The sequence below is a fragment of the Panthera leo genome, chromosome D3 (genome assembly GCF_018350215.1).
Source record: "Panthera leo isolate Ple1 chromosome D3, P.leo_Ple1_pat1.1, whole genome shotgun sequence".
Lineage (NCBI taxonomy): Eukaryota > Metazoa > Chordata > Mammalia > Carnivora > Felidae > Panthera > Panthera leo.
Window position 1 is genome coordinate 6448490 of NC_056690.1, and position 25524 is coordinate 6474013.

General features: G+C 40.5%; 1 protein-coding gene across 10 annotated transcripts in view; it reads left to right on the forward strand.

The window, feature by feature from the left end:
* The first annotated feature begins 924 nt into the window (after window positions 1–924).
* MPHOSPH9 (M-phase phosphoprotein 9) overlaps window positions 925–25524 on the forward strand; it is a 55394-nt gene continuing 30794 nt past the window's right edge. For 5 of the 10 annotated variants that reach the window (XM_042909530.1, XM_042909535.1, XM_042909536.1 and 2 more), the window contains exons 1-11: window positions 1240–1324; window positions 3759–4023; window positions 6495–6648; window positions 12342–12431; window positions 12634–13154; window positions 13808–13931; window positions 16009–16099; window positions 17821–17924; window positions 21197–21322; window positions 21486–21943; window positions 22275–22430. In XM_042909530.1, the coding sequence (XP_042765464.1) occupies window positions 3917–4023; window positions 6495–6648; window positions 12342–12431; window positions 12634–13154; window positions 13808–13931; window positions 16009–16099; window positions 17821–17924; window positions 21197–21322; window positions 21486–21943; window positions 22275–22430 (1931 nt within the window). In that variant the 5' untranslated portion in view covers window positions 1240–1324; window positions 3759–3916. Of the gene's footprint in view, window positions 1325–1399; window positions 1484–3758; window positions 4024–6494; window positions 6649–12341; window positions 12432–12633; window positions 13155–13807; window positions 13932–16008; window positions 16100–17820; window positions 17925–21196; window positions 21323–21485; window positions 21944–22274; window positions 22431–25524 lie in introns of those variants that run through there. The other 5 variants (XM_042909531.1, XM_042909534.1, XM_042909537.1 and 2 more) reach the window with 5 other exon arrangements.

The window sequence follows — 25524 nt, forward strand, 5'->3', positions numbered from 1 at the left end:
TTTGAGACAGAATTGTTAGGAAGCTCAGATGACATGGAATGCCTGGAAGATCTGTCATTCCTGCCAATAACATTTCACGGTGCATCCTGGCTTTTCAGCCATAGCTACATGATGGGGCTAGCAAAGTTCTTTCACTTTGGACCCAGGAACCCTGGAGGGAAATCTAAGAGCTGGCCTTAAAGGTTAACTAGTCTTAAGAATGTGAACTCAACAGGGGTGCCTGGGTGGCTCAGTCGCTTAAGCATTTGACCTCGGTTCAGGTCCTGATCTCACAGGTCTCTAACGGCTCTCGGAGCCAGCTTCGGATCCTCTTTCTCCCTCTCTCTCTGCCCTTCCCCTGCTCATGCTCCCTCAAAAATAAATAAATATTAAAAAAAAGTGAACTGAACAGAGAGAATGAAATGGTGGCGCCTCCAGGAAAGGACACAAATTCTCTGTCGTCCTTGAAAGGCCTGGCAAGAGCCATGCTGACACCTACTATGTGCCAGCTTGGAACAGCACCTGCTGCGTGCTAAGAGCTCTATAGAGCTCTGTTGGACAAGTAAATGAAGCTCTTTCCATTTCTTCTCGGGCCTCGGTGGACCCGTTTTCTCCAAGGCGGTGAGCTGTCCTCCCCTCCCCACACCAGTCCTTGAAGAGCCCCGGGAAAGACCCCCAGCAGCTTAGGGTAAACCAGGTGCAGAGAAAACTTAGCTCAGTGTCTGGACAAGTTGCACCTCACCGCCAGCGGTGTCTCAGGTCAACTGGTTGCACGAATCAGGACCGCAAGCTGGGAGAGTCAGGCGTCCTAGCTCCCAGTCCTCTCTTCAGAGTCCTTGACAATCGCAGGCAACCGTACAGGCGGCTGGCTGCTCCACGGATGCTTACCTGGCTGCAGACGTGGTCTCCAACCCGCCACTTTCTAGGGTAACAGGAACCACTGCAGAAGGTGCATCGAAAGCGCACTCCTGGATTTGCGCACGCGCAGTACTCCCGCCGTCGCTTCCCTCACTAGCCCTGGGCTCATTCTTACCAACTGCGCATGCGGAGAGCGGAAGCTATTTTTAGCGTGGCAGCTGTACGTTCCCAGAGAACCAATCAGACGGGAGGGCCTCGCAGAAGCTCCGCCCCCTCCGAGTTCCCAAGCGTAGGACCTCCCCCTTTGGAGAAAGGGGCGTGAAGAGAAAGGGGAGAAGGACGGATGCTCCGCGGTGCAACCGTCTCCGCCCCCTTTCGTGCAGCCAATCACAGGCAGGACGACGGGCGCGCGCACGCTCCCTCGAGTTTAACGGTCGCGAGAGGCCGCTCGCCTGACGCTGACATCCACTGTGGGAGCCCCGGCCAGGTGAGTGGTCGCCGGCCTGCGGGGAGCCGTCAGTCGCGGGGGGCAAGGGGACGAGGCTCGGAAGACCTGGACTTAGCAGAACCCTAAGTGTGCTGATGGGCTCAGGGCGGGGGTGGGGGGACGACGGCCACACGACACAACCCCCACCAGAGTCCTCGGGTATGTGGGGGCTTCGCCTGCGGCCGGGTGCCTTTTCTAGACTCAGTGCCCTTGAGTGACACCCGCGCGGCCCAATCGCAGAGCGCCTCATCCCGAGTGGCGGGGGGCTTGTGGGATTTGTCTCCTTTTTTTGATCTTCCCTGGTTGACTTTGGGAATCGCGGTTGTAATTGTGGGAGCAGCGGCTTTTCCTTCCGCCTCCCCGCTGCCCACAGTTCAGGCGACCGCGTTTTGTTCTTGCTCGCCGTCCCACTTTGACCCGAGAGCCACCCCATCAGCAATTGAGGTCTGGCTGTGAAGGCAAGGGGGTCAGGATCTGGCCTCAAAACCTCTGGAACCCTGTCTTCCGTACCCCCCTCGGGCTCCTAGCAAAGCGAAACACCTGGTTAACTTTCCGAGTGTCGGGCCCCAATTTGTACCATCCCATCCCCCATCCTCCCAGCGACCTTCTTTTTGGCGAGGGGTTTTGGGGACCAAGAGCGTCACATTTCGTTCCTGGGAAATATAAAAATGGCTCTGTGCTTATAACCGTTGTCCATCGCGTGTTTTTGTTTTAATTTTGCATTTATGTCGGGTCCCCCTCCCCCTTTTATTTCCCCTTCCTCTCCCCCCCTCCCCCACTGGAGAAGCATCTTTGCGTTTCGAGTGGTTTTCCATCTCCATCTTCTGCATCCTGATTACTTCAGCGGGCGAAATAGTGGATGGGGTCGCAGATCCAAGTCCCTGGAGAGCAGGGTGTTTTCCTGGTAGAAGAGCAGGGTGATTTGAATCCAGATATTTTCGTTGCCGGGTGGAAGGTGCAGCCCCAGACCTTTTCAGGACCTCATTTGTGGCTGGTGATGGGCTGAGCCACGGGGGAGAAATCCATTTAGGTAGGTCCAGTTACCCTTGGCTTTCACAAAACCTACCTCCCGCCAAGGAAGTGGTTCCTTGATGAGCTGATGTTTTTTAAGGTTGTGCTTTGTAAAACCAGGCCCCAGAAGTGGGAACCTAGTGGAATCTTGTAAGCAGCATAAATGGTTTTTTTTTTTGTTTTTTTTTTTCCTTGCTCTTTCACTTTTTCAAAAAGACATGAATTCCCTAAGTAGGAAGCGTGGTGTTTGATTTGTGGTGGCCAACTTGCCTCTGTACACCTGGCGTCAGTTAACCTGCATCAGTTAGTTATTTTTAGTTGACCTGGCAAATAGTCTTTAAAGAAGTAATAAAGGCTATGTAGCGCAAAATGCATTCCAGCCAACGGACAAACAACTGTTGGTAACCATTTAATTGGCTGTTTTTAATATCAAATTAAATACTAAGTAGTTCCAGTTTATCCGCCGTGTAAATCAGCAAGCATGGATACTGGGTAGAGCTTCTTAAATGAACAAGGCATGTACGTGTTCCAGTTGTTACGCAGTAGAGTCGTGTCTAGAACCTTGATAGTTAAACACATAGAATTCTGAAATAATACGTGGAAAAGATGAAGCTACTTTTGCAAATCACCCTTATTGTAGATTTCTTGAGATCCAATTCATGTATCGTAAGATGCGTCCCTTTAAAGCGTACAATTCATTGGTTTTTAGTATATTCACAGATGGGTTGTGTAACCATCACCACCATTTAATTCTGGAATTTCTCATCACCCTAAAAAGACACTCCATACCCATTTTTTTCTTTTATGTTTATTTATTTCCGAGACAGAGAGAGACGGAGCATGCGTGGGGGAGGGGCAGAGAGAGAGGGAGACACAGAATCCGAAGCCGGCTCCAGGCTCTGAGCTGTCAGCACAGATCCTCACGCAGGGCTCGAACCCACGAACTGTGAGATCATGACCCAAGCCGAAGTCAGTCGCTCAACCAACTGAGCCCCCCGGGCGCCCCTCCATACCCATTTTTGGTCACTTCATGCCCCAGCTCTGGCAACCATAAATCTACTTTCTGTCTCAAAAGATTTGCCTATTCTAGATTCCTCACATAAATGAAATCATACATTATGTGATCTTTTACTGAGCTTCCTTTACTTGATTATGATATTTCGGCGTTTGTCCACATTGTAGTATTGTATCAGTATTTCATTTCTTCTTATGGCTGAGAAATATTCCATTATATGTATATACAACATGAGTTTATTCATCAGTTGATGGACGCCTTAGTTGTTTCTGCATTTTAACTATTGTAAATGATGTTGCTATTCTTAATGCCAATTTATATAAAAGGATCAAGGTTTCCAAAGTAATGAAAAAGCAGTTGCTAGATTTAGTGGCTTTTTATAGTATTTTTTCCTCCATTCATTTTCAGACTCTCTTGGGAGCTTAGGATATTTCCCAGTTCTGAATGTTAGCCACTGAAAATGCCTGTAGACGATGAAGCATCTGAAGATGACTCGGATTCAGTTTCTTCAAACATTGAAAGAACCTACATTTTCAAATAAGAGAGTGTAACGATTTCTATACACTATGGAAGATTTTGATTTGGTGAAACCCTTACGGAAAACTTCATCTTCTGTAGAATCTGATATAAAAAATTCTCCCCATTCTTTTGGACTGAACTTAAATATTAATAGGTAAGAATGGGATAGATAGATTTTTTTTTTTTTATGTAACAACAAATCAAAACAAGTTTATTTGCCCAGTTGACCCAAATAGCATCACAGTTATTGGTTCGCATTTAAATAACAACAGCCCCTGAGCAGGAACTGTTCAGGGATAGTTGTTTTAAGTCCAGAATAGTTTCATTCTTTTCCTGTTTTTTGTTTCTCCCAGAGATAATACACTTTTGCATGGGGAACATTGTGGAAAAGAACTTATTTTCCTAGTTACGGTTCTCTGTACACTTTTAAAACTTCCTCATAGATTACGAACATGCCTTTAGAATTTAATTGACTAAATACTGTTTCTACATACAAATAACGTTTAATATTTCAGAACTACCTCACCAACCTGGGAAGTAACAATTAAAGTTGAATACTAGGAAGTAAGCAGAAAAACAGACCCTGAGTAGACAAAAATAGATGCTATCCAACAATGCATTTTATGCATTTTCTTTTTAAGCTATCCCGTGTTTGCGCCTTTTTTTTTTTTTTAAGTTTATTTATTTTTGAGACAGAGAGCGAGAGAACGAGGGGCAGAGAGAGAGGGAGGGGGGAGACAGAGAATTCCAAGCAGGCTCCAGACTGTCAGCACAGAGCCTGATGCAGGGCTTGAACCCATGAACCGTGAGATCATGACCTGAGCCAAAATCAGGTTTTGGGACGTTTAACCGACTGAGCCACCCATGCACCCCTTTGGTTTGTTTGTAATCAGAACCCGTTTGCTTTCATTTTGTACATAATCTGACAAACTTGGGTTATTTGATTTCTAAATTTCTAGTAGCTTAAAAACAGCAAAGGGGTAGAGTCCATTAGAGAGGAGACCACCTATATACCAAGCAGGTACAAGGGAGCAAAAACTTACCAGTCTGGGCCCTACTGTTAAAGGGTCAGATATTTTCGAACACAATAGATCTTGATGAAATTAATAAATTCATTAATTCCTTAAAAAGTTTGTTCATTCTCTGCCCTTCTCAGGAGGAATATAAGGCAGCTTACAAGAATATATAAAATGAAAAAGCAAGGTGAAAGGGTGGGAAAGTGTGTGGCAAATGGTCCAAGAGAGATGTCTGTGTTTGTAATCTATACCATGTACTGAAAGTTTGTTTCCTATATCACCTAGTGGTCCCTATGAAGAACTCCCTTTAAAATTTTTTTTATGTTTATTATTTTGAGAGAGAGAGAGAGAGAGAGAGAGAGAGAGAGAGAGAGATCCCAAGCAGGCTCCCCACTGTCAGTGCAGAGCCCAATGTGGGGCTCGAACTTATGAACTCTGAGATCTTGGCCTGGGCCAAAACCAAGAGTCAGACACTTAACCAACTAAGTCACCCAGGTGCCCCTGAAGAAATCCCTTTTAGAACACAATTTTCCCAGGGGAACCTAAATATGTCCTTTTTTTTTTTTTTTTTTTAAGATTTAATTAAAAAATTTTTTTTAATCTCTACCCCCAACATGGGGCTTGAAGTCACCAACCCGAGATCAAGAGTTGTGTGCTCCACCAACTGAGCCAGCCAGGTTACCCCTAAATATGCCCTTGTAATGAAAATTATGTAACTGAACTTGTCTCCCTTTTCATTGTGACTGGTGGTTAAATCAGCCAAATTTAGACTTGATAATTACACAACTGTGTAAATCCGTTACGGACAACATGTATGTTCTCCTTTCCCTTGGGTTTTTATTAATCTTTCTCTGATCCTACTTGTCACTATTTTTCTGTTATTTTAATTAGTATTGTTTTTTTTTTAAATGAACTCTTTGTGAAACAATATAGGTTATCAATAAATAAATGAAAAATGATCTCTTAGACTGGAATTTAAACAGATTTTATTTTCCTTAATTATGCTTTGTGTTTTTATAAAACAAACCTGAAATAACTTCCTCTCAAGTTTGGGAAAGCAGTCCTCCTGGAAAGAATGAGTGCTATTTTACACAATGAACAGGCTAAATAAGTCCTGAATATTTGCTGCTAATTTACTTGGCACAACTTTTATTCAAAGACAGTGCAAAAAAGATAAGCATCAGTTTATCACACCAAATTAGGGGGATGCGATTAACAACACTTGACTGCAGTTCTGGGCAGTGGAAAAAGAATCTCTGCTACAATAAAAAAGGCTCTTCTTACAGTAGAGTGCAATAATCCTCTGGAATAATGTAGATTGGAGAAGCTAGACCCTTTTCTTATCGTATGGCAGAAACTTTCTGTTGGTACTTTGGAGTGTTCTCGCGCTTTTGGAGAAAGTCTTTCTGTTGGGTTCTTAAATAAGTGTTGTCTTTTTACTGCTATTTTCCTTTTGTGGACAAACGTGATCAGATTTTCAACAAACGAGGTGCCATTAAGAAGGATTAAATGTCAGTGGTTTTGTACTGCTCTGCTAAACTTGAACTGCTGAATTATTCAACACTTGGTAGAATGAAGAAAACCATTTGAATTATTTATGTTTCAACAGAAGTAGTCCCCACCTTAGTACAAATGGGGTATCCTCTTTCTCAGGGAAGACCAGACCATCTGTAATTCAAGGTACAGTTGAAGTCCTAACCTCTTTAATGCAAGAGCTACAAAACAGTGGAAGGACTGATTCGGAACTTTGGAAAAACTGTGAGGTATCTAGTTTTGTTTTATTTGTGGAATCTTAAAAAATATAATTGTACATGTGCCTCTACTAAACTCTAAATTATTAGAGATTTATCTTCTAAAGAGCATGATACTTATTGCTAAAGTGGTCAAAAGTAGTAATTGGGGAACAGCACTGAACGCATACGAAAAAGATGATCAAAAGCATGTTTTGACAAATATCAGTCATTAGACACATTAATTTATATTTTAAGTGTCAACTAAAATATTAGCTTTGTTCAGAGAAGGGAGAAGTCCAAATTTACTGATACTATTACTAATTCTAATGTTTTAAGTAACACATACAGAAGTGTTACCATTTTGAAAAACCTAAATCCTCTTTGAACTATTTATAAATTAAGGCTTTTGCTTAGTAATGTTTTATCCCATTTAGTTGTGATACATTGAGTTATATTGATTTTTCAGGTCCGTGGTTCTTTCTTTGGTCTACAGGTTAAATTGTGATATAAAAACTTAGCAGATAAAAGAATATATAATATGTAAATTTTGATTCACAGAATAATGCCCAAGTTAGATTTTTCCAAAGCTAGATTTGGTAATGCTTTATAGAAATGTATAAAACATTATTATTATTAAATTGTTTATTTAGGGGACAGTAGATTTTATTTTAAATGTTTATCATACTTTTAAAACCATTGTTTGTGTAATTGTCAAAATGTAAAGTGGAACGGATGAATACCTGGTTTAAGAATTCAGTAGCAGCCACCCCTAATTGTAATTATTTGTATTCATTATCCATAATCACTGAAGTTATAAGACGACTGAGTATTGGGGCACCTGGGTGGCTAAGTCGGTTAAGGTCCAACGTCGGTCTCAGTATAGAGCCCGCTTCGGATCCTCTGCCTCCCTTTCTCTCTTTCAAAAATAAATAAACATTAAAAAAAAAAAAGAAAGAAAGAATGACTGAGTATTAATGCAAACTTTAAGAAAACTGAGTTTTAAGTGTTTACAGTTTTTATGTTTTTTCCATGTAATAATCAGTCTGTGATAATGCAAGAGACCGGTAAAATGATGCAATTAAAAGTGAAATCCTTTGTGAAATATTTCCCCTAATATACTTACTCATTAGCTTATGAACCTGAATTAGTATGCTTTTAAAAAAATAAGGCATTGCTTTTCTGGCAAATTCATGTTTAGCTAGAAATTGTTGCTTTTAATACTTCGAAATCAGCATCTTTGAATCAGTATTTGTTTGTGAATCTAAGATACAGGTTTTTATAAGCCAGCATATCGACTAGCCACTAACACCTTAACATTTGAGCCTGTTTCTTTACACCCTTTCTTCTTCACCTGTGATATAATATTATTATTTTTATTATGTTTAATAATAACTAATTTTTGTAATGTAGACATGTAATTGATTATTCAGTGAATAGTTTCTTAAGATAGTTCTTTGACAGAATATGAAATCTCCTGGTCATTTCAGTAAAATTTCTCCAATTTATTAGTGTGTTTTGTGGCAAACAAAACCAAAATATGATGTTTTAGTGTAGTATTGTAGGAAGAATGGGAGGGGTAAGGATCGTGCAAGCCTTATTCCTGACTATTTCCCCTGAATTTCATGTTTTCACCTTCTTCTGGAATTGTAACATTTGTCTGATTTCTACCACTTGTAGTGTTATTAAAATATAAACCTTCCACAGAGCTCAGAGCTCTGGAGATCTGATTTCTTTAGAATTTCTTTCTAAAACCTCTTTCCTGGAATTCTTTTTTTTTTTTTTTTTTAATGTTTGTTATTTTATTTTTGAGAGAGTTGGGGAGGGGCAGAGAGAGAGAGAGACAGAGGATTTGAAGCAGGCTCCGCGCTAATGGCAGAAAGCACCATGCAGGACTCGAAGTCACAAACCTTGAGATCGTGACCTGAGCCGGAGGCCGATACTTAACCGACTGAGCCACCCAGGGGCCCCCATCTTTCCTGGAATTCTTAAGTTTATCACTGCTTAAACTTGAGAAGGTTATGTATTTTGATTCATGGGAAATAATTTTTTAACGCATTTATATAGAAATACTTCAATATATTCTTAAAGACTTGCTATTGCTAATATTTCTGTGATGGTAAATTTTTAAAACACATTATTAGCTAATTTGTCTTAATTCATTATTTTAGCATTTTAACTATTTAGTGCTACTGATTACATATTTAAGAGTAATGGTTGTACAATGATTGTTGTTATTATGTGTACTGTTTATTGTGTGTCGATTTGCCAAGCAATATACTAGACACTTTTTTTGTCAGTGGCACTCAACCTTATTAGACCCAAAGCCCTCAATTTGTAATATTACAATTAAATTACTAATTTACAAATAAATTTTACAATTTCAAAAATAACATCAACTTATATTGTCCTGAAATGAAGTTCGCAGATATATCCTGCCTGTACCCACTTTAAAAACAATCATCCTCTTAACTGTGATATAAAGGAGGAATGACAGTTACTTATAGCATGATAACAGGTATTTCAGTATACACGTGCTCAGGCACATCCACATTACAAGACCTAGTGAAGCATAGCCTGGTGTTTATACGTAGACTCATTGCGAAGACAGTGGTTACAGACATGGACCGATACAGCTCTTCTGTGTTGACAATCCAGAACTGCATTTGGTGACATGATTTTCTGAAACGGTGACCAATTTCTGATCAAGTTCTGAAGCAAACATAACATCTTTGTAGTTGGATTCCTGGACAATTTGGTGATTTGAAAGCTGTGCAAAATATATGTTATTTTTATAATATAAAGTGGACACAGGACAGTTTTTCGTTGTCGGGGACCATCCTGTGATTTGCATCCTTGGACTGCCCACAAAGTGCTGGTAGTGCTCTCCCTAGCTTTGTGACATCCATGACCTCACAGATTTTCAAAATCTAGTTCCCCCCCTTGAGATCACTGTTTTCACATCCATCATATTGGAATTTAAAATTTATCCTCCCAGCCACCTGGGAGGTGTTCCTCTTCCGATTTTATACTGCCCCCCCCCCCCAATTTATAAATTAGTAAAGAGCATAAATGAGATATACTTGTTGAGGACCATACAGGTTGTTAGTGGAGAGCAGGGAGTCAGGCCTAGGATGTCAAAGCCAATGGAATATTTACTAGGCATACGATAGAAACCCCATTCAGGCTAATAGCATCAAAAACTGTACAGGGGAAAGCTTTAATTAGATGCCTAAGTCCTCCAACAGTATGTACAATGTAGATCATATAAATAATGTTGGTTAGAAATGAATAATAGTTCTTAATAATTATGTGAAAAATGTTATTTGCTGCATTTATAATGTTCTTAAATATGCTTATTGAAAATTGAAATATTATTTATAAAATCTGACTAGGGAGAACAAAATCTTCTCTACCAATTTATATCCAGAGCAAGCTCTCTTCATTTGTATCCTAAATAAGAAAATGATAATAAGGATGTGGTTAACGTTGCGTGTCACATAAATATAAGGCCATTTTTTTGGTTATTTTTTTGTTGTTGTTATGTAATTCCGTCATTATTGTAATTTAGTTTTTTGTGACTAGTAACTTTGTCAGATTAAAATAACCCCTAAAGTAGTGCTTAAGTTAGTATAACTTAGTAAGAAAACTGTTCCCTGATTTATTTTTTGTTTTGATTAAGGTACTTCATATTATAGGTAAGTTGAGAAGATAAGGAACTGAATTTGATGTAGCCTACCTTATCCTTATCAAGTTAGTTGATTTAGAATTAATACTTTCTATTAGCACTATTCTATTTTCTTTCTTTTTCTTTTTCTTTTTTTTATTTTTATTTTTTGAGAGACAAAAAGAGAGCATCCACCCAGTGTGGAGCCCAAAATGGGGCTCAGCGTGGGGCTCGATCTCACGACCGTGAGAGCATGGACCTGAGCAGAAATCAAGAGCTGGATGCTTAACTGACTGAGCCACTCAGGCGACCAGCACTGTTTTATTTATTTGTTTTTAAAAATGTTTATTTTTGATAGAGACAGAGCACGAGCAGGGGAGGGGCAGAGAGAGAGGGAGACACAGAATCCGAAGCAGGTTCCGGGCTCTGAGCTGTCAGCGTGGAGCCCGATTCAGGGCTTGAATTCTCGGACCGTGAGATCACGACCTGAGTTGAAGTTGGACGTTTAACCGACTGAGCCTGCCAGGCGCCCCAGCACTGTTTTATTTCAATCCTGGGGTTTTTTGCTTCCTTTGTTTTAATACAGTTATATAGTCTTCAACTTAATTCTGCTCTATTATAATTATAGAAACGGTTTTCAGTATTAATCTGAAGGACCTCTGAATTGTGTAGTCTGTAATACCAAGAAAAAAAATTCATCTTGAACTTGACCTTTTTTTTTTTTTTTTTTTTTTTTTTTTTTTTTTTTTTTTGAGTAAACCACAGCCACTGTAAGGCTCAAACCCTTGTCCCTGAGCTCAAGAGTTGCATGCTTTACCGCCTGAGCCAGCCAGGTACCCCTGAAATTCACATTTTTATACCCTCATTTAGACACTCTTTCCTTGGTATTGTGTCCTAGGTGCTGGAGGCAAACAGGTTAACAAAGTGAATAAACGAGATGCCCTCTTAATTGTGGTAAATGCTCTGCAGGCAAAAACAGGATGACATTGAGAAAGAGAGCAACTGCAGGATGGTTTGGGAAAACTGTCTTTGAGAAGCTGAAATTGCAAGGGGCGGGGGGGAGAAGAAGGAAGCCATAAGAGCTGGAGAGAGAGCTTTCCAGGTAGCGGGTACAGTGAAGACAAAGCTTTCAAGGTGGAAGACCTTTTTGGCATGTTCAGGGAAAAGGTAGAGGCCAGTGTGGCCAGTGTGCTTTGAGCACGGAATAGATAGGGATGAGATGAAGTTGGGAGGTGTGCATGGGCCGGGTCACTCCGGGGCCTGTGAGGAGTACAGGAGCGTAAAGATGGTGAATGGTTTTAAACAGGGAGGCTCTTTTCACGGTAGCTACTTACTGATATTGCATATTATTGTGTAGAGTCTCTTACTGTAAACCAGCCTTGAGACTGAATTTAGCTTCTGGAGATCTCCCCGAACCCTTTTCTGGCTTGTTTTGTAGTCTGATTATAAGAACACTTACTGTACTCTTGAGTCAGCATGGATCAGAACCTCAGAATGAAGGGAGTCCTAGGCCAGTTCCACAGGTTTTCAGACTGATTTTTTAAATTCCTTTTTCAGCTGTGGCGCTGTAAAACACTTCAGCACCTGACTTGAAAAAGTTTTGTTTTTTTTTTCCACTTAAATCCCATGTAAATTAGGGGTTAAATTTCCATAATATCAAACTATCTCTTGTTTTAAGACGTGGGATTCTTTTTCCTAGGTACAAGTCATTGTTTAAGAAAATCACTAACTGTTACAAAGAAAGGAAGAGAACTTAAGACAAATACGACGTATGACTGCCAGTTGTTGATGAATCAGAAACGATAGCAGATGACATGCCATTTGAAAAATAAGATTTACCCAGACCTTCAAATTTACCCAAACTACAGATTACATATGAAAGGGGTGACCAAGCCTGTGCCTGTATTTTTACATTAAATACAGTTTTATAACTACTTAATTCAGCTTATAAATTTAAATTAAAATACATTTTAAAAAGGTCCTTTCCCACTGGAGGAATTTTTCTGTGAAATATTACATTGAAAATTATTTTTAACTAAAATATTTTATAACTTAATAGACCAGGTGGTTACAACTATTCAGTTTGGTGGAAAAACAATGCCAAGAGCAAATAGCCGCTCAGCAGGAGCAGTTCCACAACCAAATTCAAGTAAGTTGTTATTTGTATTGATTCTTTTTTATACTGTAAGATTTGCAAGAAGAACCCGTTAATACTTTATATCAGTTTTGTTGATGAACTAGAAACATACCGTCTTTAGAGTAATAGCTCGTATTTTTAAGCAATATTTTCATAGTATTTATAAAAAATGCAATGTTTAGTATACTTACCAAATCTGTAACTTTGTTTTCAGCGTATACAGGAGGAGATAAAAAATTTAGTCAAGTTACAGACCAGTAATGCTTCCTGGGCTTCCTATGATACTTCTTTAAGTAAACAGTTATCTTCAGGAAGTCAAATGGGTTTTTTTTCTGAAAACAGTGAGAGAAATGAACCTATTATCAGTTATCCTAAGTCTGAAGAACCCGAAATGCAGCAAGAAACATCCACATCACAACCAGACTGCAATGTGGACAGTAGCTCAGTGAGCAGTGGGTATGGTACCTTTTGTGTCTCCGAATTAAATGCCTACAAATCTAAGGACCCTCGGGAGTTCATGGAGCACACAGAGGTTTCTGAGGGACAGTTTGGAGCATCTTTGGGGCAGATGGAGTCACTTGCAGAGGGTGTAAAAAACAAGAATTTTCGTATACATACCACTGAAGAGTTTTGTGCATCTTTAAAAGAAGATATTTCCATTTTTCCTGGTGAATTTGAACACAATTTTCTTGGTGAAAATAAGGTTTCAGAAGTATACAGTGGCAAAACGAATAGGTAAGTAGAATTTCTCCAACATTTGAAGGGAGGTTTACTTGTTTATTACATTTAGAATCTAGTAAATCAAGCTCCTTTTAGAGTCTAAATGTATACATGTGCATGTAATTTGCAACCAAAAATTATACACAAGCATACTCAATTTTACGCTTTTTATATAGAAGAGGAAATTTTCTAAGTTTGATGATAAGTGTGGCTGAATGTTTGTAAAGCAAACAATCATTTAAAATTTGTCATTTACCCTAAATGTTGAGTTTTATATCTCTAAAATTTGTTCTCTAAAATAAGTGTTTAGCTATAGCAGCACAGATCTTGTATACCTGTAAGTACAGTCACTAGTCCTTGTAAACAAATAAGCTTTTGCTGTAGAGCTACATTGAGTATGTGAACAGGCCACTGTGGTGGTTTTGTTCTATTCCATGGCTACAGGTTAAATCCTTTATTAATCACCATTAGTCTTTGTGTTCACTTTGCCTTTGGTAATAAGAAATTGTACAAAGAAATGTAGGTGAATGGATAAAAATCCATTCTTTCTCTGCAGTTAGAAAAAGAACTCAAAGCATTTCCCACGGACACAATATTTATTAGTGTTTAGTTTTATGTGCAAAGGACAGCATCTAAAGAGAATAATTTTGTTTTCTCTTTCTGAATAGTAAGTCTGTAACATCATGGGCACAAAAGCTGAAGCAGAACCAACCAAAGAGAGCACTTACAGAGGAGGGGTGTTCAAAATCTATGCAAGGAAATGAGCAAGCCAAGAAATCACCAGTTGAGAAAGTAGGTGATGAGTCACTTTATTGCTAATTATGGTGGAGTTTACTACGTGCTCGTCAACATAAGTTTTTTGCCCTTTCTTTTGTATTGTTAATTTGTTCCATTGACCTGTCTTTCTCTGGGTGTCCCAGAGGATTGGAAACAATGATTTGCTCTGGGTATTGGTTTTTTAGTAGTCTGGAAATCAAAAATAATGAGGAATAAAGTACAATAGAAAATGAAAACCGTTTTGTAAAGGTCCTAATTCTCTTTGTGCTGCAACTGTTTACATTTAGCCAGAGAATAATCCATTTAACTTTTTTTTAAACTCTCAAATAGGGGCGCCTGGGTGGCTCAGTCCTTTGAGCGTCTGACTTGGCTCAGGTCATGATCTCACGGTTCATGAGTTCGAGCCCCACGTTGGGCTCTGTGCTGACAGCTCAGAGCCTGGAGCCTGCTTCGGATTCTGTGTCTCCCTCTCCCTCTGCCCCAACCCCTACTTGTGCTCTGTCTGTCTGTCTCTCTCTCAAAAATAAATAAGCATTAAAAATTTTAAAAACTCTCACATAATTTATATTACTATTAAGTTGTAAGAAGTAGTACTGAATTTATAATCCAAATTGTAAGAGGTTAAATGTTTCAATTCTGTGTGGCCCTTTTACTAATCTAGCAGCTGCTTTCGTTAAAGAGGTGTAGATATTGAGTAGGTTTTAAACATCTTTGAAGTCCTTTTGGCTTAAATCGTCAGAGTAATGTTGTTTATTCTATGATACTGAATTGAAATTGCAAAATCACGTCTCTCTGCAAACTTGATACCTTTAGAAATTGGCCACTGTTTTTAATGTTTATCTTTTTAGAGAGGGAGAGAGTACGTGCACTGGCAGGGGAGGGGCAGAGAGAGAGAATCCCAAGCATTTTCTGTGCTGAGCGTACAGCTAGACGCAGGACTTGAACTCAGGAACCGTGAGATCATGACCTGAGCCAAAATTAAAAGTCAGATGCTTAATGGACTGAGCCACCCAGGCGCCCCTGGTCTTGATTGCTGTAAACATGGTCTTTCTATCATCCTGTGAAAAAGATTAAATAGAAGTCCTAAGAAGACAGTCCTTCAACCTTTATAAAGCACTATTCTCTTTTCTTGCCATAAGTTTTCTTCAGCCTGTGATATTTAGGGTTCTCAAGATCACCGTTCCAGAACCTATTCAGATTTGTGTTCAGGAGGGAAGTGAGGGTGATAAGGCTCCAGGGACCACTGGCCTCACCTGCAGGCGCCCTGTAGTACTGTATCTGTGGGTCTGTTCTTTTGAACTCGCGTGCCATTGGGATGGTACATCTTTGGTGTGAGCGCATAAGAGTATTTAGAGTCGGGGTGAAAGTTGCTTTTTCCATTGGAATAGGTTGGCAGAAAAAATGTTTTCATATATGCTAGTTTCTCTTCTGTTTTTACATTAAGTAAAACTCAGTCTTGGGGAGGCTAGCAAAAACCAAAAAAACGAACAGACAGACTAGTCTTTTGGAGACTTTCTCACCGCTGATAAACTTTGGGTCTTTGGTATATACCTCGGTGGGTACAGTAGTTTTCTTTTCTTTCTTTTTTTTTTTTTTTTTAACGTCTTTATTTGTTTTTGAGACAGAGAGAGACAGAGCATGAGCAGGGGAGGGGCAGAGACACAGAATCTGAAGTAGGCTCCAGGCTCTGAGCTGTCAACACAGAGCCCAATGCGGGGCTCGAACTCACGGAGTGTGAGATCATGACCTGAGCTGAAGTCGGACACCTAACCAACTGAGCCACCCAGGCGGCCCTATAAATACGTTTTCATTCTGAACTCATTAAGTAACACCAGCTCCCAGTGTTCTTCCAGCTCCGCAGAACCAAAATAAACTCGTGTAAACACACAGGAAAAGAAAATCCTTCACGGTTAATTCCTATCATTTTGTATTCTCGTAATCACAGGGAAAACTGGACTTTCGTAGTTCTTCCTGAACCCTCTGAGGCTTTCTCTGTGCCTTGGTTTGATACCTGGCTCTCTTTCCTTGGGTCAGTAGTTTGTGCCTAATGATTTTTATCCATCGACTAATGGTTTTCTTTCTTGCATTGCAGCCTAATTTCACTGCTGCTAAGCACCCTCATGCTTTTTACCTCAATAAACCAGATGAGAGTCCAAATTCTTGGATGTCTGATTCAGGAACAGGTATGAGACCTGTTGTTTTGTTTTGTTTCGTTTTGTTTTGTTTTGATAACAACTTGTCTGCATTTCTCGCGGGATGTTAATTCTATCCAGTGTATTAGCGTGCTTTCTGTAAATGTGTTCTGTTGTGCCTCTGTTAACTATAACTTCCTTACTTGCATTAGTGTTACAGATTCTGTAAAGATAGATGGGAAAAATATTTTTGCAGTTGTTTCAAACAGCTGCAAAAGCCATCTCAGCATTTTTCAGATGTTCCAGAATGAATTAAGACATTCAAACCCTTTATGAGTCATTCTTTACTCTCCATGGTAAGCCTATTCTAGTTTACTGATTCCCTACCCTACCTCCCACAATCCCACATCCAGTTTGTCAGGATAAATTAGCTTTGCCTGATGAAAATTGCCAGAATTCAACTGTCATGCTGTCACCCTAATAGAGTCCCCATCACCTGTCACCTGAGTTCCTGCAACTTCCTGCCCAGCATCCATGCCCTCACCCTTGCACCCTTCCATCCGTTCTCCACACAGTAGCCTAAACAGTCCTTCTCTAAGATGGGTCAGATCATGTGACTCCTCTGCTCAAAACCCTTCTATGCTCTTTCCCTCAGAGTAACAGCCAGAGTCGTGTAGGTGCCCGTAGGCTCAGCAAGATCTAGCCTTGTTCTGTTTGACCTCATTTTCTGCTGCTCCCTTTCTCTGCTTCAGCAGAGAGGCTCTTTGCTTAAATGTGCCAGATAGGTTCTCATTTTAGGGCTTTTGCTTTGCTGCTTCCTATATTTGAAATGTTCTCTCCACCTGTTATATAGGGGATCTCCCTCATATGTGGCTAAAATGGCTAACATTATCTTGGTACCTTGCAGCGAGCCAACCCTGAGCACCCCTCCACACACGCTACATATATTCCCTTTTACCCGATTTTTAAGTCTTACCGTTTGGTGTTTACTGCCTTCTAACCTCCTGTGTATACGTTGTGATTTATTTACTGTTCATTTCTCACATTTTCTGCTCCCCAGCCTGGCACGGTAAACACTCAGTATGTATTTGAACCACTGAATTATTATTGTTATTAATTTTTAAAGTTTGTTTATTTTGAGAGAGCACGTGAGCGTGTGCACAAGTGGGGGATGGGCAGAGAGAGAGGGAGACAGAATCCCAAGCTGGCTCTGTGCTGCCAGTGCAGAGCCCAACGTGGGGCTTGAGCTCACGAATCAGGAGATCATGACCTGAGCAGAGATCAAGAGTTAGACTCTTAACCGACTCAGCCACCCAGGTGCCCCTGAACCATTGAATTCTTTATATTGTTTCTATCTAAGTCTGTGCTATTCATGAAGAATTTTTTCTTTTTTAAGAAATACATTTTAGATTGTAGTAATTTATCTTGACTTTAAAAACATTTTTAAAAATAGTCTCTACACCCAGCATGGGGTTTGAACTCACGACCCCGAGATCAAGAGTTGCACCCTTCTCCAACTGAGCCAGCAGGCACCCCACATCTTGACTTTTAATAATATATTTCATTTTTAAATATTTCGATCATCAAATTAGAACTCTTCCATGGGAAGGCATTTAAGAGATTCTTGTTCCATTAAAATTCAATTTCCTGTATCCAGATAGCCAAAAACTAGTTACTTCTCGTATTTAATTTTCTGTAGGTAGAAGTAAGTTATTCTAGAAAGCACTTTTCTCTTTTCTCAGTCTTCTCTTCTGTGTATTTGTGCACAACAGGCCTGACTTACTGGAAGCTGGAGGAGAAGGACATGTATCACTCTTTGCCTGAGACTTTAGAGAAGGCATTTGCACCGTCCTCTGGAGATAGGTCACCAGGCCAGGTGATTTAAAAACACATTGTGTGTATGTGTTTGTGTCACACAATTATAGTTCAGAGCTCCGTTTCATTATAAACGTATTTTTCCAATTATTCGTTTAATGTTTTATTTATCCTTGAGAGAGGGAGAGACAGAGCATCAGCAGGGGAGGGAAAGAGCAAAAGAGGGACACAGAATCCGAAGCAAGCTCCAGGCTCCGAGCTGTCAGCACAGAGTCCAACGCGGTACTCGAACTCACAAGCCGCGAGATCTTGACCTGAGCCGAAGTCGGACACTAACCAACCGAGCCACCCAGGCACCCCAAAAGAAGCATGGGCTTTAAATTGTACTTGCTTTCAAATGTAATCTCTCATTCATTGCCTATGTGATCATAGGAAGGTTACTTAAAAATGGAATTTAAAATGCCCAGCTAATGTGTTGTAAAATTAAATGAGATGATTTTGTGCCTACTGTGCTAAGCGTAGTAGGTCTGCAGATAACAGCTTCCGCTGTTCCTACACCTGGTTTTGATTCTCTGTCTTATTCCGCCCTCCTGCTAATCCATTTGTACCAATAATGCTGAGCATTTTAATTTGCTGTCGTCATTTTCTTTGAGCACGAAATGTAAATATTTTCTTTACTTCAGCACGGTGAAACCAAACTACCCAGCATGTGTACATTCAGGTGATGAGAAAGGTTGGGGAAAAGGAGTGATTACAACGAAGGTAACCAGGAGAGTATAAGCATGAGTAATAGGCATCGGTAGGGGCAGTGGGGATACAGCGTATGTGTAGACAGCAGAGTCCCAAAGAGGGGTACAAACCAGCATCCCATCCTTCAGGAAGGGAGCAAAAGAGAGAGACAGATAAATGCAGGGAAAGGAAGGCTGGGGAGTGAGATTGTGAGGGGCTGGAAGCCTCGGTGGGCTTTGTGCTTACAGAGCTCCCTGTGTGTGACGTGATCAGCACCATCAGTGAGTGAATACTGTATTTTGGTGATTCTAAGATACTGTCAATTTTAAAACTTCCTATTTCATAGTCTAACAAAATTATTCTAGGGGCGCCTGGGTAGCTCAGTTTGTTGGGCCTCCGACTCTTGGTTTTGGCTCGGGTCGTGATCTCGTTGTTCGTGAGCTGGAGCCCCACTTCGGGCTCTGTGCTCACAGCTCAGAGCCTGCTTGGAATTCTCTCTCTCTCTCTCTCTCTCTCTCTGTCTCTCCCTCTCCCTCTATCCTTCCCTTGCCCGCTTTCTCGCTCTCCCCCTCTCTCTTTCAAAAATAAGTAAACAAACTTAAAAAATTATTCTAACAAAAATAAAAAGCAGTGTATATCAGTGCTTTCTTACCACTTAGAATTTATATTTTATTCTTAATGAAAGATCTTGTAACTGAACCTTGATTTTTGTCATATAACTCTTATACATACTTAAAAAGGACGATATAAGTGAAATAAATTTGTTAAAACCTCTTCACCTACAGAGGTTTATGCTGTCTTTTCAACTCAGTGTTCGTTTCTGTGTTTTTCCACATACTGTTTTCCTTGAGCCATCAAGAGCTTTGGGGATTGGCAAAGATGAGAGGCCTTGGTGCTGAGTTTTTACCTGGCCTAGTAGTTCTGTAGATCTGGCCTACTTTTGGCACCCAGATGGGGAATGCTGCTAACCATCTGTTAATTCACTGTCCCTTAAATACTGGTTCTCAGGGCTTCTGGTGTAGGCTCTAGGATTTTTTTCCAAACTGCTGATACCTGTTCGGCCAATTTGGATGTCTTCTATGTGTGCTTATGAGCAGACAATGACAATTACATCACAATTGCTACTTGACCAAAAGCAATGTTAAGAAGCTGTTAATTACAAGAGGCATCCTCACTTCTGAGATGTTAAAATATAGTGATCATAGACGTGGAAAATGGTGAAGAATGGTTCGTTATGCTACCACGACCTCTAAATAGAGTAATTCCAGCAGCTCTGCCTGGGGGTGCTCCACCAGGTTTGGGGCATCACCAGGCAGGGATTCCTCAGGCTCGAGGCCATTTCCTGAGTGCTCTGCTTGTTACAAACTTTCAGCTTGAAAGGGTCTTTTAGGTTGTTGGTGTATAAAAAGTAAAATTCCAGGGGCTCCTGGGTGGCTCAGTCAAGTTGGCCGTCCGGCTTTGGCTCAGGTCGTGATCTCCCAGTTCATAAGTTCGAGCCCTGCATTGGGGCTCTGTGCTGACAGCTTGGAGCCTGGAGCCTGCTTTGGATTCTGTGTCTCCCTCTCTCTCTGCCCCTCTCCTGCTCGGTCTCTCTGTCTCTCTCTCAAAGATAAGTAAACATTAAAAAAAATTTCAATTAAAAGTAAAATTCCAATTACAGAAATTGTAAATTTTAAGGGCTCACATTCAGAAAATTAATGTTTTTAATGCACACGTAAAAAGTTCGATTGTCCTATTCACAAGCTAGTTACAGGGTTTGTTAAAACATGTTAATGCATGGTAATCTGCAGCCTGTGTAGGGTCTGGAAACGGGACACATATTTAAAGATATATGTGAATATATTCTTTGAGTACTTTCAATATATCTCTTGCTGAATCTATAATCTCATTTAAAACAGTTTAAATTTGAGACCCAAGTTAAATGATACCCCAGCATGCCCTACAGTAGGTCCGACTTTGAAATAATTTGAGGCTGAGGTTTTAAATTTGGAGCTTTAGACCTCTTTGCAACATTTCCAGCGTGACAAAGCCCTGATTTCAAGCTGTAGGAATTAGGGTCGTATCTTCTTATCTTATTAATTTAAAAAGGGGCTTGTTTCCATTGGGTAACTTCTTTCTTAACACTTTTTCTTGGTCTGTGAACTCTTAAAAAAGTAGGAAAATAACTACACAGATAAGGAATTTCATCTCTGTATACCTGTCTCCCTGAGTCACATGATGTTAATCTAGCCAAAAGTCTTCTTAATCCTGCTTCACTCTTTTCATCATGAAGTCTTTTCATACCTCAAAACTTGGTTTTTATCTTGAGTACGGGGGACTACCAAGGTTTTTTATTCTTTGGAAGTATTCTGAGGCTATTAAATAACTTAGGTTCAGATTATCACCTTAATATTTATTATTAGGGGATATCATTTTTTTTTCATTCTGAGGGAGACTCATAATTAACAGGTAATGACATCTAAACTTGTTTTATAAGTCTGACAGTCCAGAGTCTCAGTTCATTTAAATTCTTTCAGAAATCTTTTTGTGGTGCTGATCTTGTGTCAGTGAATTTTTTTCATCATTGATAATACCACTTAAATAATTTTGTTTCATATCTTTAAGTCTAATACTAGTAATGAGATGAAGCTACCATCACTGAAGGATATTTATCATAAAAAACAAAGGGAAAACAAGCAGTTACCTGAGAGGAATCTCACTTCTGCTTCCAACCCAAATCATCCACCAGAGGTAAAGTTGGCAACACCCTGCTGAATGAAAATGAAAGATGCTTCATGGCTCTTAACTTTTATCTCAAGCTTTATTTTCCGTAGGAGATCTAAAGCCTACTCCCTTAAAAACAAACACTGAGTGCGGAGGGCAAAATCTTACTGTTGTCTGTCTTAATTTCTAGGTACTGACTCTGGATCCAACGTTACACATGAAGCCAAATCAGATTTCAGGAATTCAGCCGCAAGGCTTTTTGAATGCCCTTGATGACAGAATGTCCTTTTCACCAGACTCTGTTCTAGACCCCAGTATGTCTAGTCACTCTGACATAGACTCATTTTCACAAGCAAGTAATATCGCTTCTCAGTCATCTGGATTCCCCAAATATCCTTCAAACACAAAAGCTTCACCAGTGGACTCTTGGAAAAATCATGGCTTCCCAAACGAAAGTAGGAGTAGTTCCACGTTTCCTTCGGTGGCTACTACTGCTAGTAATGACATCTCGGTCAACACTGTAGATGAAGAAAACACGGCCGTGGTAACTTCAGCCTCAGCCAGTCAGTCCCAGCTTCCAGGGACAGCCAGCAGTGTCCCAGAATGCATTTCACTGACTCCTCTGGAAGATCCTGTAATACTGTCAAAGTATGTGTTTCAGCGCGTGGCTTGTAATGTTAATAGCTCTTCTTTGATGTCTGCTTGAATTATGAAAATGATTTTTATTGACCTTCACTAATGTATAAAATCTTAAAAAAAGAGACGCGGCACTTTTAAAGTAGGGCATCTAAATATCCGCGTCTTTGGTTTTTTTACTTAATTAGTTGTTAACTTGTGTATTGATCTGTTACGTGTTGTGTGAGTGTGCAGAGGAAGAAGGCTGTAGTTTTGCTTTTGAGAAAGATTGTATTCATAGTTTCTCTTGTGGGGTAGAGTGAGGAAATGCTTTCCTAACAAGTCGTTTTGCCCTCACCAACAGGATTCGGCAGAACCTGAAGGAGAAGCACGCTCGACACGTAGCCGATCTTCGAGCTTATTATGAGTCAGAAATAAATAGTTTGAAACAGAAACTGGAGGCAAAGGAGATTTCTGCAGTTGAAGATTGGAAGAAAACCAATCAAATTCTTGTAGACAGGTAAAGCTTATAATTCAACTCTGAAGTTAGTGTTTCTCCAACTTGGAAATGTTATTTTTTCCTAAGTATATTTAATTGTGATAAAACATTTTGCAAAGATGTGCTTTAGATTTGAAATTTTTAACAGAGACCTGTTTGCCTAAGGAATTATTTTCACAGATCGAAACCAACCTCGTGTAGCACACTAATAGCTGACGTGAGAACATTTGTTTCACACGGACAGGATACTGGAACAGTTGAGCAGATACCCTGTATGTAAAGGAACGTCATTTATGAGTGGATTAGTATTGTGTACAGATTTTCTCAGAAGTCTCTAACGTCCTCTAGCAGTTCTCAACCTGCTTTGAAACTCAGAGACATGGAACTGAAATCCAGACACTCCTGAACCTGTGTAAGCAATTATCCTGTACAAACAAGTAACCAACATGGAAACACAGGGGCAGTTATGTTAAGGATCCCCGGATACCTGTTTTAGGGAGAGAATCAGTAACAAATTTGATGCCTTCACTAGTATTAATAACAGCATACTTGGAACATACTTTACATTTAAATGGCATTTAAACAGATTGAAAGCTGGGGGGGGGGGGGAACCTGGGTGGCTCAGTCTATTAAGTGTCTGATTCTTTTTTTTGTTTTTTAAATGTTTATTTGTTTTTGAGAGAGAGGGGAGTAGAGCAGAGGGGCAGAGAGAGAGGGGAACAGAGGACCCAAAGTGGGCTCTGAGCAGAGAGCCCGATGCAGAGCTTGAACTCCCAGACCGTGAGATCATGACCAGATGCTTAACCAACTGAGCCACCTTTAAAAATTTTTTTTAATTTGGGGCGCCTGGGTGGCTCAGTCAGTTGAGCGACCGACTTCGGCTCAGGTCATGATCTCATGGTTTGTGAGTTCGAGCCCCGCTCGGGCGCTGTGCTGACAGCTCAGAGCCTGGAGCCTGCTTCAGATTCTGTGTCTCGCTCTCTCTCTGCCCCTCCCCTGCTCATGCTGTGTCTCTCTCTGTCTCAGAAATAAATAAACGTTAAAAAAAATTAAAAAAAATTTTTTTTTTAATTTATTTTGAGAGAGAGAGAAGGAGCAGGGGAGGAGAAGAGAGAGAGGGAGACAGAATCCCATGCAAGCTCTGTGCTGTCAGTGCACTTAACTGAGCTGACCAGGCGCTCCAAGTGTCCAACTCTTGATTTTAGCTCAGGTCATGATCTCACAGTTTGTGAGATTGAGCCCCACGTTGGACTCTGCGCTGACAGTGCAGAGACTGCTTGAAATTCTCTCTTTCCTTCTCTCTCTCTCTCTCTCTCTCTGCCCCATCCCTGTTTGCTCTCTCTCTCTCTCTCTCTCTCAAAAATAAATAAATAAACATTAAAAAAAAAAAAACTCAGGTCAGTATAGCAGCAAAGTATTCTTTTTTATTTTGTTCTTGTTGTTTTAAATTTGTTAATGTTTATTTATTTTTGAGAGAGAAAGCGTGAGCAGGGCAGGGAAGAGAGAGAGAGGGAGACACAGAATCCGAGGCAGGCTCCAGGCTCTGAGCCGTCAGCACAGAGCCTGACGCGGGGCCTGAACTCATGAACCATGAGATCATGACCTGAGCCGAAGTTGGACGCTTAACTGACTGAGCCACCCAGGCGCCCCTAAAGTATTCTTTTTTAAGGCAAGAAAAGACAAAGCCCCTTGAAAAAAAGATGAGGGAACTGAAATCTTCTGGTCCAGTTAGTAGTTTAGCTTGGAGAATTGTAGGAAAACTAGCCTTTATACTAGTTTGTGGTTGCTGTAGTTAACATGCTGTTAACTACCTGAGTGTTACTACAGCTTCGGTTTTGCTGCTGGGAGTGGGGCTGGAGGTGGGGTTGGGGGTGGAACTGGGGGTGCCATGGTAGAGAGCAGTAATTTGAAAAGAGCCAGAAATAGGTTTTCTAGGATAAAAGGAAAAGAGTAGATGTCAGGCTAGGGGAAGTTGGTTCTTGTTGTTTGTTTTTAAGAAGTCAAAGATGAAAAAAAAAAAAAGTCAAAGATGACTGTAGGTCCTTCCTGCGGAAAACGAGTATGAAAGAAGCTCGTAGACCTTGTTGGGTTAAAGATAGGCCACCAGAAAAGACACCTAGGAAGTGATAGCTGATTAACGCACTTTTCTGTCTAGAAGCTGCTAGAGCCATGGAGCGGTGAGGCAGTGTAGGTAGGACAGATTGGAAGTCAGGATTTGACTAAGTGGCTGTGTCCTAATGGTGGCGGCAGCAGTCAGGGCGCTGGGGTGGGCGCAAGGACAGTGTGCAAATGAGTGGCAGTAGTTGCAGTCAGCCAGGACTGGAGAAATGATTCGCCAAAGACGAAAACCAAGTTTAAGTTGTCGGCGTACACATCGGGGTTTTTCAGACTTAAAATTGCAATCGGGAGAATCCCCCTGGAGCTGCCGATGGGGCCATGGACACTTCTCTCGGAGCCAGCTGCGATATCAGATTATGTGACACGGCCTCATGCCGGAGTCAGTGTGGGAACTAAAACAGAGAAATACAGTTAACGTACCTACACTTGACTATTTAGTGCTCTTTCTTTCTAGAACGGTTTTATCAGTATTTCATTGCTACGTGGCATCGATGCGCAGTGGTGAGGAGCGTGAACTCTGGAGCCGGACTGCCGGGTTTAGAATCCCGGTTTGATGGCTTACAACCCAGGAGGAATTAAGCTTCATATTGTTTTCTTATCTGTAAAATGCTGATGATAATAGTCCTAACTCATAGGATTGTGAGGATGAATGTAAGTGCTTAACGTGGACTTGGCATATAATCAGTGCCAAATAGATATTGGCTTGTGCTCCCGATTCATGAACACGGAGTCAAAATGATAACCGAATTCTTCCGTGTATTCTGTTATTTTAAGGTTCTGTGATGATTAACTCTATGAAGAACGTCTTTAATTCTAAGAAGAATACATTCATGCTCATTTGGAAAACTACAGGGGGATATAATAAGAAAAGTCTCCCTACCCAGCCTCTAGGTTTCCAGACTTAAGTTTTATATCCTACAAATCACAATACACATATTTATATATAGGTTTTCTTTCATAACAAAGATCAAGCTGTTTAATGCATTCTTTTATATCT